The sequence below is a fragment of the Peromyscus leucopus genome, chromosome 8b, assembly GCF_004664715.2.
Source record: "Peromyscus leucopus breed LL Stock chromosome 8b, UCI_PerLeu_2.1, whole genome shotgun sequence".
NCBI classification, from domain to species: Eukaryota; Metazoa; Chordata; class Mammalia; order Rodentia; family Cricetidae; genus Peromyscus; species Peromyscus leucopus.
In genome coordinates this window covers 61,605,239-61,620,573 of record NC_051086.1, presented here as the reverse complement: position 1 = coordinate 61,620,573, position 15,335 = coordinate 61,605,239, and the positions used below count along the sequence as shown (strand labels likewise).

Below are 15,335 nucleotides of genomic sequence, written 5' to 3'. Positions count from 1 at the left end.
GGCCCCAGCCTACCTCCTGATGACCCCTTCTCAGGCCGTCCACCGAAGCTAGGAGTGCTGACATGAGGTGGCACTGGGGTGTTAGGTGGGATGCCACGCTTTGGCTTTTTGGCTGACATCTGGGGATCAATCTTCAAACCTTTCAGGGCCTCCGTAGAGAGATTGCGTTTGAGGACAGCTGCCTTTTTGTAACCATCGTATAAGCCAAAGGCAATGTCCCTGTTGGTGGTTGTCCAGGAGATCCGTAAATCTACCAAGTACAGCTGATGTGTATGAAAGGCAGGGTCACCATCTCGAGTAGAGAGCTCCTTGGAAACAGGAAAAGGATACAGAATCATACAGGCATCACCACAGACATCCCACCACTACTTCTGAACAAAAAATGCAGACAAACGTGTTAAACAAGGAAGGGGCTCTGGAGGAGAGGTAAGAAGACTCTGGAGAAAGAACTAGTAAGTGGTCTTAGTTTGTACATCACTTTACATCCTAACTGTGCCGAGTGCGTTTTTAATGAATCTGGTCATTTCAAAAGCCGTCCATACATAATTGGGAGATGGAGAAAGGCGGCACTGAATGAAGTGTTACAGGGCTTTGCACACACTAATCTATACTCTACACTGAGCTGCATACCCAGCTGAGGAGTTTCAAGAAGGATTTCTACCTGTGGCAGCACTACCTGCAACCCCAGCACTTAAGTGGGAAAAGGACAGAAGATTCGAGTCAAGCCTGGGCTACAGAGCAAGACTATCTCCACCCCATGCCTACCAAAAAAGCCACAGGAGCAAGGGGCCAGTGGTATGGCTCAGCATTTAAAGGCTTTTGCTGCCAAGCTTGAAGACCTAAGTTTGATCCCTGTGTACACACAATAAATGTAATAAAAATTTTCAAAAGAAGCTGGTAGGGTCGGGCAGTGGTGGCGCACGCCTTTAATCCCAGCACTCGGGAGACAGAGACAGGTGGATCTCTGTGAGTTCGAGGCCAGCCTGGTCTACAGAGCGAGATCCAGGATAGCCAAGGCTACATAGAGAAGAAACCCTGTCTTGAAAAACCAAACAAAAGAAAACAAGCTGGTGATATGACTCAGTGGATGAAGGTGCTGGCCATCAAGCCTAATGACTTGAGTTGGATCTTCTGGACCAATATGGTGGAAAGAGAGAACGGACTTGAACTAGCTTTCCTCTGACCTGTATGCACATACACCCACCCACCCACTCACCTACCCAAGAAATGAAATTTTAAAAAAGAGACACTGATACAACTACACCAAGTGAATATACTATAAAGGAATGACACACATGCTATGAATACCTTACCAGAACCTTACCAGAAATTAACTCTCACCCCTCATGTGACAGGACCTGGAGTCAGGAGATAATTAGGTGTGGATGAGGACATGAGGGTCGGGCTCACATGACAGCAAGACCCAGGACTGGCACTCCATTACTGGACTTCTCAAGTCTCCAAAACTACTAGAAATTTCTGTCATTTAAGCCACCAGCAGTCTGTTTGGCCCATTTGACCTGAGACACCTACTAACGTAACTGACGTAAAAGAGACTGTCAACAGTACCTCTTCAGTGGTGCGGTTGCTGTGCCGCTGGTAAGTGAGGGAAGACAGGCTCAACAGGTGGGTCTTTGTTATCATGGGGTCAAGGCAGTGGTCAGCATTCTCTTCAGTAGGTGAAGCCATCAGGTGGACAGTCACCTGACTTAAGTCACTCACCATCTGGGTCACACTCCACTCAGAAATAAGGCGCCGCATCACTGTGCCAGCTGCGAAAAGAAACACAGTCCATGCAGAATGGTATGAAAGGATTTGAGTCACTAGGGAAGAGGAGAATGGAACTAAGAAAACACACACACACACACACACACACACTCACACAAGGAACAGACTAGGAGGACTGGACACTTTGGCCTGACCTTGCGGTATAAGCCGCTGAGTTCCCCGAGTGAAGACATGGCCCTGACTGCACTCAATCTGGATGCCTCGCTGCTGGGCAAAGGAGGCCCAGTAATGGACCTGGTAACAAGAACAACACTGAAGGACGGATACCACAGAGGTCAGTGAGAGATTCAATGTATTAGAAAATAAGGGAACCAAGAAAGGGGTACACCGCTAAATGTTGGATGCCAGAGTCTAACCTGTAGCCAGGGAAAGAGCGCCGTATAGGAAAGCTGTTTGTAGTGCTGGCCAAGTTTCTTCTTGCTGGGCTTCAAGTTATTAAAGAGTTTTCCTCTACAGATAGGCCTTGTGACGCTAGTCCAAGTTGCCCAGAAATTCTGCATCCAGCGCAGGGTACTACTGTACAGCAGAATTCGGGGTTGGGCTATTGCTGCAAAGGAAGGAGCAGCCATATCCAAGCTGTGGCTGAAACCGAGGCGAGGAAAATGCTTTCCTAGCTTCAGTTTTAGAGATTAAAAAGTACAAACAGCTCCTCAGAGTCAGCACCCCCAGCACCTCTTCTTTCAAGGATCTAAGCCCTCCACTTTCACCTACTGCTATGGTCTAATGTTTGTGTCCACTCCCTTCCCCTGGACTCCACCAGCCAGATTTTTAGCTTAAAATTCTAAACACCAAGGTGATGGAATCGATGTGGGAAGTTGATTGATATCAAGGACACAGACCTTTGTGAATGATATTGATGACAAAGGGTAGTCTGGGTCAGCTGACAGCTGGGTCAAGAGACCCCAAGGAGTTTATTGGCTCTTTCTACCACTTGAGGACATAGCAAGAAGGCGGCACTGCCATGTGAGGAATGGACCTTCACCACACTGAACCTGACAGCACTTCCATCTTTAGCTTCCTAGACGATACAACTCTGAGACTATTCATTACTCTTGAGTAATATAATTATGGTATTATTATTATTATTTATTAGCAATTCAAAAAGACACTAATCCTCCTACAAAGGTCCCAACCTAAATTCTGCTCTGTCCTTCTATCCTATCCTTCTTTCAATCTAAAGCAGTCAGTATCCCAAGCCCATCCTCCCCATTGTCCCAGGCCCAAGTCTCACTCCCACTATGGCGAGTCAAATCCATCTTGATGGAGAGATTGAGGTTCTCGGAGCGGAAGGCCCGGTAGGAGTCATGGAGCTGGCCCAAGGGTACCTCAGGCAGGAACTCTGGGGCCCTCAGAGTGACACTGTGATGATCATGAGGGTTCCCATGGCACAGCCACTGCAGGTCCAGTGTCATGCAGAGGTCAGGCAGGTGAAGGAAGCAGCAGTCGTCATACCTGCCTCACAACGGAGCCCCAGCCCTCAGTCACTGGGCTCTTGCTTCCCTTGGCTCTTCCCCTCTCCCTCCGCCCTGACTCCCCCATCTAGTCAAGGCCCCACCCTTCACTCCACTCACTTAGAGGCTGTTCTTACGTTGACATCCAGGTCCCCTTTGAACACAAACTGACCAGGTTTCCAATGGAAAGAAAGATGGCTCCATTCCCAGTGCATGTTTTCAGTTGTATTATATGGGTCCTACAATGACACGCCCCATCCCAAAGAACAAGGTGAGCTATGGCTAAAAGAACAGTCCCCCACACCAGTAGTTTTCTCTCTGTGCCCCACATGCTCTACAGGCCCCAACTATACTATCCCAATAAGGAAATGACTCCATGGAGCCCCTCACCTCAGTGGCCAGCTGATGCAGGTTTGCTTGTTCAATATCCATATGCCAGTCCCCGTGGAACAGAAGACGGCTCTTATCCCACCAGGGCAAAGGCGGACTGGGGTCAGCTGAGGGCTTAGTTAAGAGGTCCACACATTGACCAATCAGTGTCCAGGCTGGATCCCAGCATGGGCCCCACACCACTGTGTACTGGAAGATTTCCGCTAGGGTAGAGGGGGATGCAGGCTTCAGCTTACTAGAAAATACCTCTCTGTTCCTCCTTTGCTCCAAAAGGGCCTCAGCTCTTCATCCAAGGCCCCACAAATACCCCTCAGCCAAACCACCTGCCTCCTTTACTCACAGTGGAAGTCATGGTAGAACTTGAGTGGGGGCATGTTCCTCTCTACTGCCACGTTACCCCAGGGAAGCCCCAGATGCAGGATCTGACGTCGACGGGAGCAAGGCTGGCCACTCTGCTCGGTGCCCGCAAGCCGACCCATCAGCCGCCAGTCACGGATCTCAAACAGGTACCGTGGATAGTCTCGGATCCGAACTGTTATTCAACAGTAGAGACACACTGGTTGTTCACGTTCACGCATGTTTTTTCTCCCTTGTTCTTTTTACCCATCTATAATCAACTGAGGGAACAAGGGCTGGCACCTAAGTAGCAAAGCTAAGACAGGTCGCACAGACCATGAAGCAGAGGCAAGAGGCAGAAGAGCATGAAATTCAAGAGCCACAATAACCTTAGCAACAGCGTTGCTCATGGCCCTCGTGTGTCAGCTGAGCAGACTCAGGGTGAAAATCAGGATAAAGAAAGGGAAGCCGAGTCCAGCCACCCCAAATCAACTATTTCCAATACAACCCAGCTCCTCTGTAACCATTCAGCGGGCTCCCTGGCACTCACAGGACAGACACCAGGCTCCACAAACAGGAGATGCACTTACCCAGGAAAGTTTTGACACTGCACTTGAGCATACGGCACCAATGAATGACAAGATCCATTCCTTCAGCAGGAAAAGGGCTGCCAGGGTCAAGCTCTCGAACCTGTTCTATCACATGCTCAGGCCCATGGAAGGATGCATCTGCCAGAGCCACCAGCTCTAGCCCTGCCAGGCTCCAAGTGAGCAGAGCACGGCGCATGGGTGTGTTGCCATAGAGACGACGAGAGCGCTGGATGTAGATTTCAATGTTTTTGCGTTCCAAAGAGGCATAGAGCTCCTCAATCTTTCGAGCTGGCAACAACTCCCCATGCTGCTTCCGCAGGGCGGCCACTTTGGCATCCAGCAACTGCAGTCTTTTGGCACTCTCCTTACTTTCATCCTTCATCAGTTCGTAGTTATCGTGAAGTTTCACTTCAAACACATCATCCAGGAAAACCCAAGAAAAGTGCTGAACCTTTAAGAGCAGGTCAGGCGGGAGTGGGGCGGGGCCTGGAGAGGCCCAAGCCTGAGTCCCTCGATGCAGCCCCTTCAGCCATTTCTGAACTCCCACAGCCTCATCCAAAGTTCGAGAAAAGTCATACTGATAAGGGAACTCCACTGAGACTGATCCAAGAGAAAGGAGCCACACCCGATTCCGGAGGGTCTGCAGTACAGGGAAGGGGTTCCTGTGGAGAATCATCTCCTCTAGCTCAGGTAGGAGCTGCACCTCCACCTCTTTGAAGTTGAAGATGCTATTGCCATCAAAGCCAGCAGCCAACTCCGGGCAGTAAGCCTGCAGTGACCCTCCATGCCGGTTCAGCGACACACTCTCAGCAACCAGGGTAATGAATTTGTCCTCAGCCACAAAAGCCGTCAGTTTGGCTGTGCTCACCTCCAGTGTCAGGGTTAGCAGCCGCCTAGGTGGGGATGGCTCAGGGAGCTGGTCTTCTGGCTCACAAGTGGACTGTGGGGTCTCTAGTTCATGGGATTGAACAATCTCAGGAAACATAGTAGCTCGTAACAAGTCTCGGCATTGCAGAGTGGCCAAGACATGCTGGTACAGGTACATATGATCCGGGGGGCTCCAGAGTAAAGTCAGCCCCGCACCACACTGAACCTTTAGGGTGTAAGAAAACAATCTGTCAATCACTATGGCAATCACCTCAGAACAAGAGGTAACAGGGATTATTACACATGCCTACCTGGTTCAAGAATTATGTCCACCCACAAGTCTTTCCCAAGAAGTCACATTAATTACTGCCTGCTAGGTTCCCGGTAGTACTAAGATGCTGTTAATCGTCATTTACCTCACACATGTTCATTTTTGAGTTTTCCTCTACTAGATTCTAAAATGCTTTGGAAGTAGGGGTCACGTGTTTTCTTTGGTTACTTATCACACTACATCTAATATACACAGAAGGTACTCAATGATCACTTGGCTTTATGTTTCCATTCATATATTACCATTCAATCAGCACTGTACAGAAATAAGTGCAACTTGAAATATTTCGATTAAATGACTTGATTCCTAAAACACAGTGTAAAAGTACTGGCCACACAGTTTAACACAGCAACTGACTTATTATGAATGTAAGTCCTTGTCATCCTGAAAGACAAGGTCAGTTCTGATAGCTCAAGGGATGGAGAAAGTGAAATAACAAAGACACAGACGTACTCCAGTCTCTGAAAAGCAACCTCCTCAGTTTCCAAAGGAAAGTGAGCTCAATGCCTCCCTCCTCCCAGGAAGACCCCACGCCCACCTGATGCTCTACAGAGAAAGCACTAGAAAGCCTCCATCTTCAGATCCCCTCTAGCCTTCTAAGGAGCCGAGTGTTTCCATAAAGTGTGTTTTTTGTGTATGTGTGTTAGTGCACATCTGGATATTAAAGGGTAACTTTCAGGAGTTGGTTCTCTCCTTTCACTCTATAGGTCCTGGGGAGTGTCAGGCCTGACAGCAAACGTGCTTACCCAAGGAGCCATCTCCCAAGCCCTTATCTTTTTTTTTTCACATTTATGTTTATGAATGCTTTGCCTGCATGTGTGTATGCACACCACATGCCTGCTGAAGGTGAGAAGAGAGCATCAGATGCTCAGGACCAGAGCTACTGGTAATCAGGAACCACTATGTGGGTGCTGGGAACTGGACCTATGAGCCCTCTGTAAGAACAGTAAGTGCTCTTAATCACAGAGCCATCCCTCCAGACCCACTCATTTTTTGTGACAAGGTCTCTCACTGAACCTGAAACTGGCTGTTCAGGTCAAACGTGTTGTACTGTGTGGCTGGTACTTTTACACATGAGGACTGTGAGCTTTCATGATCTACCTGTCTCCATCCTTCAATGCTAGGGCTACAGGCCTGGCTTTTATATGGGTACTAAGAATTTGAATTCAGGGTCTCTAGCACGCACAGCAAGCACTCTTATCTGCTGAACCAATTCCTGATTTTTCAAAAGCCCACTATTTATTTATTTATTTATTTATTTATTTATTTATTTATTGTGTGTGTGTGTATATATATATATATATATACACACACACACACACATACCTTAAAATAATTATAATTAAAATGATATATCTGGTATCTCCTTTAAAATGACCCTAGAGCTTGGGGTAGGGGAGTCTAAAATGGGTACGGCTGCAACAAGATAGTCACAAATGGGTAATTACCGAAGCTGGAAATATTAAAGTTCAAATATTCTCTCTATATTTTGCATGTATTTCTAGTAACATAGTAAACATTAAAAATGTAAAAAGAAAGGAAAATGGACACCAGCTGTCACTTTTTTCCAAGGTTCACAACATTAGTCGAAAAGACCAAAAGGCTTTAAGTGGTAGGGAAATCGAGTCTGGCCCCACAGCCGCAAAGCATTACCTCTAGAGAGCGGATGCTGCTGTGATAGGTGAGGGAGAGCATGGAGAGGCCAAGCACTGGCGTGGGGATGTCAGGTGCCTTGCAACAGGGCTGCATCTTCTCTGTGACTGATTTTACTAGTGCAAGCACAAGCCCTTGAATCCCCACAGTGGAGGTCTCAGCACTGCCCAAGACAGTCAGTGTGTCCAGTCGTACCTCCGAAGCACCTGATACAGAGAAACCAAGACAACCCGCGTTCCAAGTTCGGAAATGACAGCCTGTCCATTACCTTCCTCCCCTCTTTACTGTCTTTAGTCCCCACGCCCCTCCTAAACGTCTCCTAGTATTTTAGGGAAACTATCTATCTGGCAAAGTCAGAGAAGTTTCCCAGTGTCTAGAAACTTCCCATCTATCACCCACTCCTCAGAACTGCACACAAGAAAATAAAAGCTTGTGTAGGAGCCAGATACACCTGTAACACCAGCTTTTGTTAGGTTGAACTGGAGAATTCTAAGCTGGAGGACACCCTGGACTACTTAATAAGATCATGTCTCAAGAAATAAAACAAACAAACCAATCAATCCCACACCAGTCTCATTCTCTTTAGCACATCAAAGTGACATTTTCCCCTGTGTCTTTTTTAATGCCCGCCTTCAATGACTAAGCTGCAGCCCAGAGCCCATTAGTCAAGCCTTTCTAATGTCTCCTGCTCTAACATGGAAACTTTCCAGATCCGCAGCTTCCTTAAACGAGAAGCAGCTGACTAAACCAGCGTAATCTGCTGAGTTTACACACTACCCACCTCAGCAGACTTCCTGGTCCACTTACCAACCAGTGCAGAGAGAGTGAACAGGTTCATGTCCTCCACCTTCAAGTCCACCTTCCACAGTAAGGTCACAGACTCCCCAAGTGAAGGTTTCCTAGAGACAGCTGACTTTTCAGATGGTGGAATCACTAAGGAGAGGATTCGAGACAGACACTGGGCACAGATGTCTGATATTTCAACCTGAAGTCCTCGAATGGTACAGTCAAGAAAAAGAGTGTTGGACTGGGTGCTGGACAAGCCCAGGGGCTGGTTATAGCTACCCTAGAAAAGAAAGGAAACCTACTGAAACCATGTAGACGCAGTGTATCACCCACACCAAGAGCACGTCAGAGGTAGGGAGCTCTGTGGGCCCCCACTCAGCACCCAGCACCCACATACCTGGAGTGTGAAGGAGTCCAGGACAAGTGCTTCACCCCAAACATGCATATTAGGTGGATGTGGTGCCCGCTGGATGTGGGACTCACTGCCCACTCGCCAGCAGAGGTGATCCACAGTCAGGACAGCCCGCTGATGGATACTTTGTGGTCGAAGGTGCTGGTAATCTGAAACAGGAGGTAAAAAGCTCGTCTATGGAGCCACCATGGCCATGAAACAGGCACAGCTGTAACCAAAGAGCAAATCCTTTTCTTCCTCCCCGAACCTTACCCAGGCAGATGGAATTGAACCCCAAAGCAAAAGGTGGTGTGTCTCCAAGCTGAATGGAAACGCTGACATTGGAGATGGAGGTGCTGAAGATAATGGGAGCCAGGATCTGAGGGAAGGTTCTACACAGGGGTAAGAATTGACATCACTGTAATGGCAGCTTCCGATCAAGGAACAACAATTCAAAGTTTTGTTGTGAATCTTAGGACTGGCAACAACTAGAGAGTAAAAGGCTAATTTTGTCAGACTGCTGCTCCTCCCAGCAGTCATCTGAAGGAACCCCAGAAAAACATGAAGTTAAACAAGATGAAATTTCCACATTCGTAGCCAAATACAGGCAGTATCAGCAATATCACGTGATTCACCCTAATAAGAAGATCACTTACAAATCACTTTCTGTGCAGAACCATGCAAACACTACACAAACAAAAATGGCTCTGTGTATCTGACACCACACCTTATAACCCAAGGCAGGTGAGACATGTTTACCACCCCAGTCAACTTCAAGAAATGTTTGTCTTCTATAAATAAGGCATCGATCGTGCTGGGCACTCAGAATGAAAACATGAAAATGACATCCTCTTACCAACAAAGGGTATAATCCAACAGGGAAATATATAAAACAAGTTTGCTTCTGAAACTAAGATTTAGGGAACTCAGACATCAAATATCTATTTAATACAAGATACGACACTTTGGATAAAAAGAATCCACCTGATAAGAAGGTGACTTAAAACTCAACTTTTTTGCCAGGCAGTGGTGGCGCACACCTTTAATCCCAGCATGAGGGAGGCAGAGGCAGCTGGATCTCTGTTGAATAAGGCCAACCTGGTCTACAGAGTGAGTTCCAGGACAACCAGAGCTACACAGTGAAGTCCTGTCTTGAAAGCACCCCCTCCCCCCAAAAAAACAAAGACAGAAACACCTCACCTTCTTTTCCTTTGTTTAAGATCAGGTGAACTAGCTCCTTGGGTCTCCAATGCTAGCATAAGCAGCCAGTGAGAGAATTCCTGGTGTCGGTAATGAATGATACAAGTGTTCAAAACGAGAGAAGCTGAGAGATCAATGGTGGTTACCTGGAAATGAGAAGACCCCAAGGTTTTACTACCATAACTCATAATGCAACAATGTGGAGAGAGCAGAGAAAAATTCTTGGTAGTATGGGCAGCACACCTGGACATTAGCCTTGAGGGAGTTGAGGCAGACAATCCGTTGGCGACTCTGGGAGAGCAACAGCCCATCTGCAAGAAGCCAGAGAAGCGATGAAGGGAAGACAAAGGAAGACACAAGACATAACTAGGAGATGGGCAGGTACAAGCAAGAAGATGAGTAAATCATCATCAACTGCTGTGAGTTAGGGGTTATTGTCTCTCATTAAGGTCCCTCCTTCCCTACCTGCTACAATGATATTAAATTAGGGAACCATGTAGGGTATTAACACAGAATGCTGGTCCTCCCTTAGTAACAGTAACCCCTTCCATGAACCTTCTAGTAGGAGTTCAGTGCTCATCTGGGCCATATCATAGTTGGCTGTGAAGCTTCGAAGGGGCAGCTGATCCTCATCACGGTGGTATAGGAAATGCAGCAGCTTCAGTGTCCAAGTCAGGTGCCTGGACCAGAGACAGAGTCTACATCAGAGAGACCTGGAATGCCATTCCCCCTTGCTCTCCACAGATGAGCTCAGCGAAGATACTAAGACTAGCTACGGAGGCCTAGCGGACAAGGCACATTATCGCTCCCCCACAGTCCCAGGTGAGACCTCACCTCTTTTGACTGTTCATAGACAACACCACACTTGTGTTCTCCATCTTCACTTTGACTTGGTCTGGCAGCTGCTGGAGGAGGTATAGGCCAGGCAGAGTTGGTTCAGCAGAGTTCTCTGTCAAATCTGGAAATAGGAATGAATAATATACATGAGAACCATCAGTCCTTCTTAACATTCTCAAATCCTCCCAGCCCTGCCCTCTTTGGTCAAATTCTCACACATAAAGGAAGACAAACTGATAGGCTAAGCAAATGCCCAAGAGGACACATGGCCAGTAACATTACAGATCTGGGTACCTGGTGTACTTCCTTCCCCAACAGTATGATGAATAGTTAGGTGTAATGGAAAACATATGGACTTGACTGTCAAATAATGTGCACCCATTTTCACTAACTATAAAATGTCAGCCAAGTTATTTAGCAAACTGTTTTAGGGTTGTTTCTTTATTTGTAAAATACAGAAAATGTAGTGAAAACGTACATAAAACACAAAGTATAGGTCTAACTCATGGTAAATAACCACTGAATGTTAACTTTTTTACTCAGAACAAGGAAATGCTCATTTCCTCTAATTACCTAGGAGTCAAAGGTCACAGTGTCTAATGACTCACACCTGCTCAAATGGTGAAAACACTGGTTTTTCTACTTCCAAAATAACCTGAGAATAAGGCAGACAGGAAGCTCAAAGACTAAACTTTACCTGAACAAGAAACAGACTTGGAGATCCGGCCTGGGGCCTGACACAGTAGTTGACTATGGAAGAGACCTTCATGGAGCTCAGCATGGAGAGTCCACACATCTACAGTGATAGCCCTCAGATGCCAACTGCTGATGCCCACCTGTAGACACAGGTCCAGGGCCAGTGAGAGCTCTACAAGGCATGTATCCTCCTGTGTAGGGAATTGTGAAGTTTTAGGTCAAACTGTAATGGTCTGAAGCCAGTGTGGTGATACATACCTATAACCCTAGTACTCAAAGAGTAAGAGGCCCACCATGAGTTCAGAGCCAGCCTGGGCTACATACCAGGCCAGCCATGGCTATACATGACAAAACAGTCTCCCTCAAAACAAACAAAGAGAGCTACAATGGTTAGGGACTCTAGAACACAAGAACCCTAACTCCTTCCCATCTTATGCTTAAGAAGAAATGGCGTATCAGAAGAACCATGACACTCACCAGCTGACCACTCTTCAAGATTTTGCTATTGATCTTTGATAGGTTCACCTGACAGATTAGACTGGGAAGGAAAAAAGATTAAAAGCATTTAGTCCTGGGGTGGTGGCACACCTCTTTAACCCCAGCACTCAGGAAGGAAGCAAAGGCAGGGAGCTTTTTGTGAGTTCAAGGACAGCCTAGTCTACATACAGAGTTCTAAGACACCCAGGGCTGTATAGTGAGACTCTGTCTCAAAACAAAAATAAAAAACTCTTGATCCCTTTACCCATAAGAGATTATTTATCTCTCATTTATCTGTTCTCTAGAAAGGACAAGGCAAGCAGAAATATCCAATCTTGGCCTCTCAAGACTACACAGAACGAGGACCTGCCACCTAGGTAAGGAGGCTCTGACATTTCCCTAAAGCAACTCCAGACAAGGACACTACCAGACCCTCTTCCACGAACCACTGACCTTTTCCCATCACTGTCCAGAAGGAATCTGCTTCTGCTGACCTGGATGTGCCACAAGGACTCGGAGGTAGCCACCTTGAGGACCATGATGTTTATGGCCTCTACATGAATGGAGAACAGCTGGGGGAGGAGTAAGGTCAGGCAACAATTACTGGAAAGGCATCACTCTTCCTTTCCAGCCGAGAAAGGAAGGAAGTACTTAGCATTTTATCCCCCCAAATAGTTTACCAAAAAAAAAAAAAAAAAAAAAAGCCACCCCCAGCCCAAAGGCAGCCAAGCATCCCTGGACCACAGCTGAGAACGACAGAAGGGGCCCGAGAGATGGCTCATCAAGTACTGGCTTCGTTCCTGAGAACTCGGGTTCAATTCCCACACCCCAAAGCTCACAACTGCCTGTAACGCCACCTGCACGGGATCCAACGCTCTGCCAGCCTCCTCAGTCACTCTGACACATGCATGAGCACACACACACAAATAGAAGTATTTAATTTCTAAAAAGAATCTCAGAAGGAGGTCTCACTTGGCAGAAGATCTTCAACAAGGACGGGCTAAGGGACAGCTCCTTCTGCTCCACCTCTGTGTTCTGAGAGAATGGGGCAGACAGGCTAGAAACCTTCTGTAGGTCCGTTCTGATGCGTACTTCTCCAAAGCACAAGGCCACATAGTGTCTGCCCGGAAGAGAAGCCTCATTACATCGGGTCCATCCCCTTCAGCGCCGGCTCCTTTCCTCCCGCACAGCACTCTCCAGACTCTTGATAGCTCAAATAACAGAGGAGACCTCCGCTGTTCTCAGCAGGTCTCACCAAGCTGCCCTTGGACTAATGGGAGACTGCAGCAACAACTCCCCTCCCACTTGACTGAAACATCTCAGCAGAATAATTGCATTGTTAAAGCTCAACCTCAAAACACTCCCCAAGGGCAGAAGTAAGGACATCCAATACTCACGGCAGATCATAGCTAAGGAGTTTGCTGGAAATCCACAAGTTGTCAATTTCCTAAAACAATATGAAAGAAAGCTGTGTACACTGGCTGCTGGGAAGGCAGCTTTATAAACCTGAAAAGGTCCTGAGTCACAGGAGGAGGAAGTTCTACCAGCCCTCCCACTAAATTGACCCAGCTCTTTCACTGGTTTCTCTGACCAGCACTGGGTATCTTGCTCCTCATGATGATGTTAGTCAAATTTGCTTAGTAGCTCTCTTTTATGGATATGTTGCCACCCTATTTCCTCTCTTAAATTAGAACAGTAAGTCTGCTGTTTCCTGTTATCTTTCTCCTGTTTCTTGTATCTTTTTTTTTTTTTTTTTTGATTTTTCGAGACAGGGTTTCTCTATGTAACAGCCCTAGCTGTTCTAGAACTCTCTCTGTAGACCAGGCTGGCCTTGAACGCACAGAGATCCGCCTGCCCCTGCCCCTGCCTCCTGAGCGTAGGGATTAAAGGGGTGCACCACCCCTGCTTGGCCTTATATCTTTCTTCCATACCCTGGATACTCTGTGCCTTTTTATTGTGTTTGGTGCTAGACACTAAACAAGACCCAGAATATGCCAGGCTCTACCCCTGAACCACACCACTCCAACTCCTTTAGTTTTGAGACAAGCCTTCGCTAAGTTTCCCAGACAGGCCTTGAACTTATAATCCTCTTGCCTCAGCCCCTTCAGTAGCAAGAATTGCAGGTATATCCCACCAGGTCTAGCCCTATAAACACTTTAAACAACTTGCATCCATCCTCCAAGTGGCTCCTAGGAGCCTCTTGACAATGGTGGAGTTAACTAGGAAAAGTACCCATGAAGGAAACTAAAGCTTGAAATTTAACTAGATCAGCCACTTATGTTGTTGCCCCCCAACAAAACACACACAGACACACACACACATACACACACACACACAGATACACACGCACACACACACACACACACACACAGAGATACACACGCACACACACACACACACAGATTCCCGGAACTCACCACCGTCTGCTGGTGCTGCTGAAACTTAAGACTGACATTTTGGATCCAAAAGAATCGGAAGGATCCGATCTTTAGCTCTGCCTGCAACTTCCGCTGACACCACCTGGTGGCCAATCGGACCACAAGCCACCTGCATAAAAATCAAGTTTAATTTTGAGACCCCCTCCCCTGTTTGGTTCTGGAAAGGCCTTGCAATGGGTGGTAACCTGAAGCCGGGTATTTCTTGGGAACTTTCCGATTTTTCCTAAAGCATTTTTCTGTCACATACTTGTAGCCACAATAATTAGGACTACGGGTCCCTAAATTCAAACGAAACCAGACAAACTAAACTCACCATTTAAGACAGGACTTAAAAAAAAAAAAAAAAGAAAGAAAAAGAAAAAAGAAAGCAATCCTCAAATCTTTAGAAACCCAAAGTAAAAAGAGGTCCTCAAAAGCAGTCAAAGTGAAGGCAGCCGCGTTAAATACGTCATCACACACTCCCTAGAGGGTCGCGGTCCGCGTCCCCCACCCTGCAGACGTCTGCAAAAAGGCAGAGGTCGGTCACACTTGGGACAACTCAAATACCGCTCTTCCCCAGACAGACAGTCCTCCTGACCTCTCTCCAGGGCGGGGCTGCAGGTGCCCTTCGCAATCTGGGGAGAGGACGTTCGGGGCGAACGGAGCAGGAGAGGAGACCACGGAGGGAGACCCCTTCCTCACACACCCCTACTCGGTTCCTGGCCTCTGCACTGCTCCGGGCCCCGCCCGAGGCCTCGGCGCCCCCCACCCCGCCCCCACCCCGCCGTCCCTCACCTCAGGCCCGGCTCAGCGCCCCCTTCCGTTCCCACCCCCCTCCGCCTGCTGCACCCGATCAGCCCGCGCCTCCTCCAAACCCTCTTCCTCGTCGTCCCGTTTCCCCCCCGCCCGCCCCCAGCGCCGTCGTGGCTGGAAGCCCCTCACCGGCCTAGGAAGAGTGCGCTAAGCGCAACCAGCAGCAAGACCAACAGCGCGGAGAGAAATAGAGGCATTTAGGTCCGGGTCCGGCCCGGCCTGGCCCCGACCCCCGCCATGCCGGGCCCCGACGCCGGAACCGCACAGCGCCGCGGCGGGCCTCGGCCGCGCACGCACACGCAGGCCGCGGGA

The 15,335-nt window shown here is 47.9% G+C and overlaps 1 protein-coding gene across 1 annotated transcript in view; it reads right to left on the bottom strand.

Annotated features, from left to right (window-relative positions):
• Kiaa0100 (KIAA0100 ortholog) overlaps positions 1 to 15,335 on the bottom strand; it is a 32,961-nt gene extending 17,626 nt beyond the window's left edge. Inside the window, exons 1-24 of the mRNA XM_028866877.2 lie at positions 15,153 to 15,335; positions 14,211 to 14,340; positions 13,191 to 13,240; positions 12,766 to 12,913; positions 12,247 to 12,365; positions 11,794 to 11,854; positions 11,318 to 11,507; positions 10,618 to 10,741; positions 10,339 to 10,463; positions 10,027 to 10,094; positions 9,784 to 9,929; positions 8,857 to 8,975; positions 8,590 to 8,753; positions 8,214 to 8,472; positions 7,407 to 7,612; positions 4,556 to 5,648; positions 3,970 to 4,161; positions 3,630 to 3,832; positions 3,360 to 3,478; positions 3,020 to 3,240; positions 2,145 to 2,335; positions 1,923 to 2,022; positions 1,570 to 1,772; positions 14 to 308 (exon numbers count right to left, since the gene is read on the bottom strand). Coding sequence (XP_028722710.1) covers positions 14 to 308; positions 1,570 to 1,772; positions 1,923 to 2,022; positions 2,145 to 2,335; positions 3,020 to 3,240; positions 3,360 to 3,478; positions 3,630 to 3,832; positions 3,970 to 4,161; positions 4,556 to 5,648; positions 7,407 to 7,612; positions 8,214 to 8,472; positions 8,590 to 8,753; positions 8,857 to 8,975; positions 9,784 to 9,929; positions 10,027 to 10,094; positions 10,339 to 10,463; positions 10,618 to 10,741; positions 11,318 to 11,507; positions 11,794 to 11,854; positions 12,247 to 12,365; positions 12,766 to 12,913; positions 13,191 to 13,240; positions 14,211 to 14,340; positions 15,153 to 15,220 — 4,594 coding nt within the window. The 5' untranslated portion in view covers positions 15,221 to 15,335. The remainder of the gene's footprint in view (positions 1 to 13; positions 309 to 1,569; positions 1,773 to 1,922; positions 2,023 to 2,144; positions 2,336 to 3,019; positions 3,241 to 3,359; positions 3,479 to 3,629; positions 3,833 to 3,969; positions 4,162 to 4,555; positions 5,649 to 7,406; positions 7,613 to 8,213; positions 8,473 to 8,589; positions 8,754 to 8,856; positions 8,976 to 9,783; positions 9,930 to 10,026; positions 10,095 to 10,338; positions 10,464 to 10,617; positions 10,742 to 11,317; positions 11,508 to 11,793; positions 11,855 to 12,246; positions 12,366 to 12,765; positions 12,914 to 13,190; positions 13,241 to 14,210; positions 14,341 to 15,152) is intronic.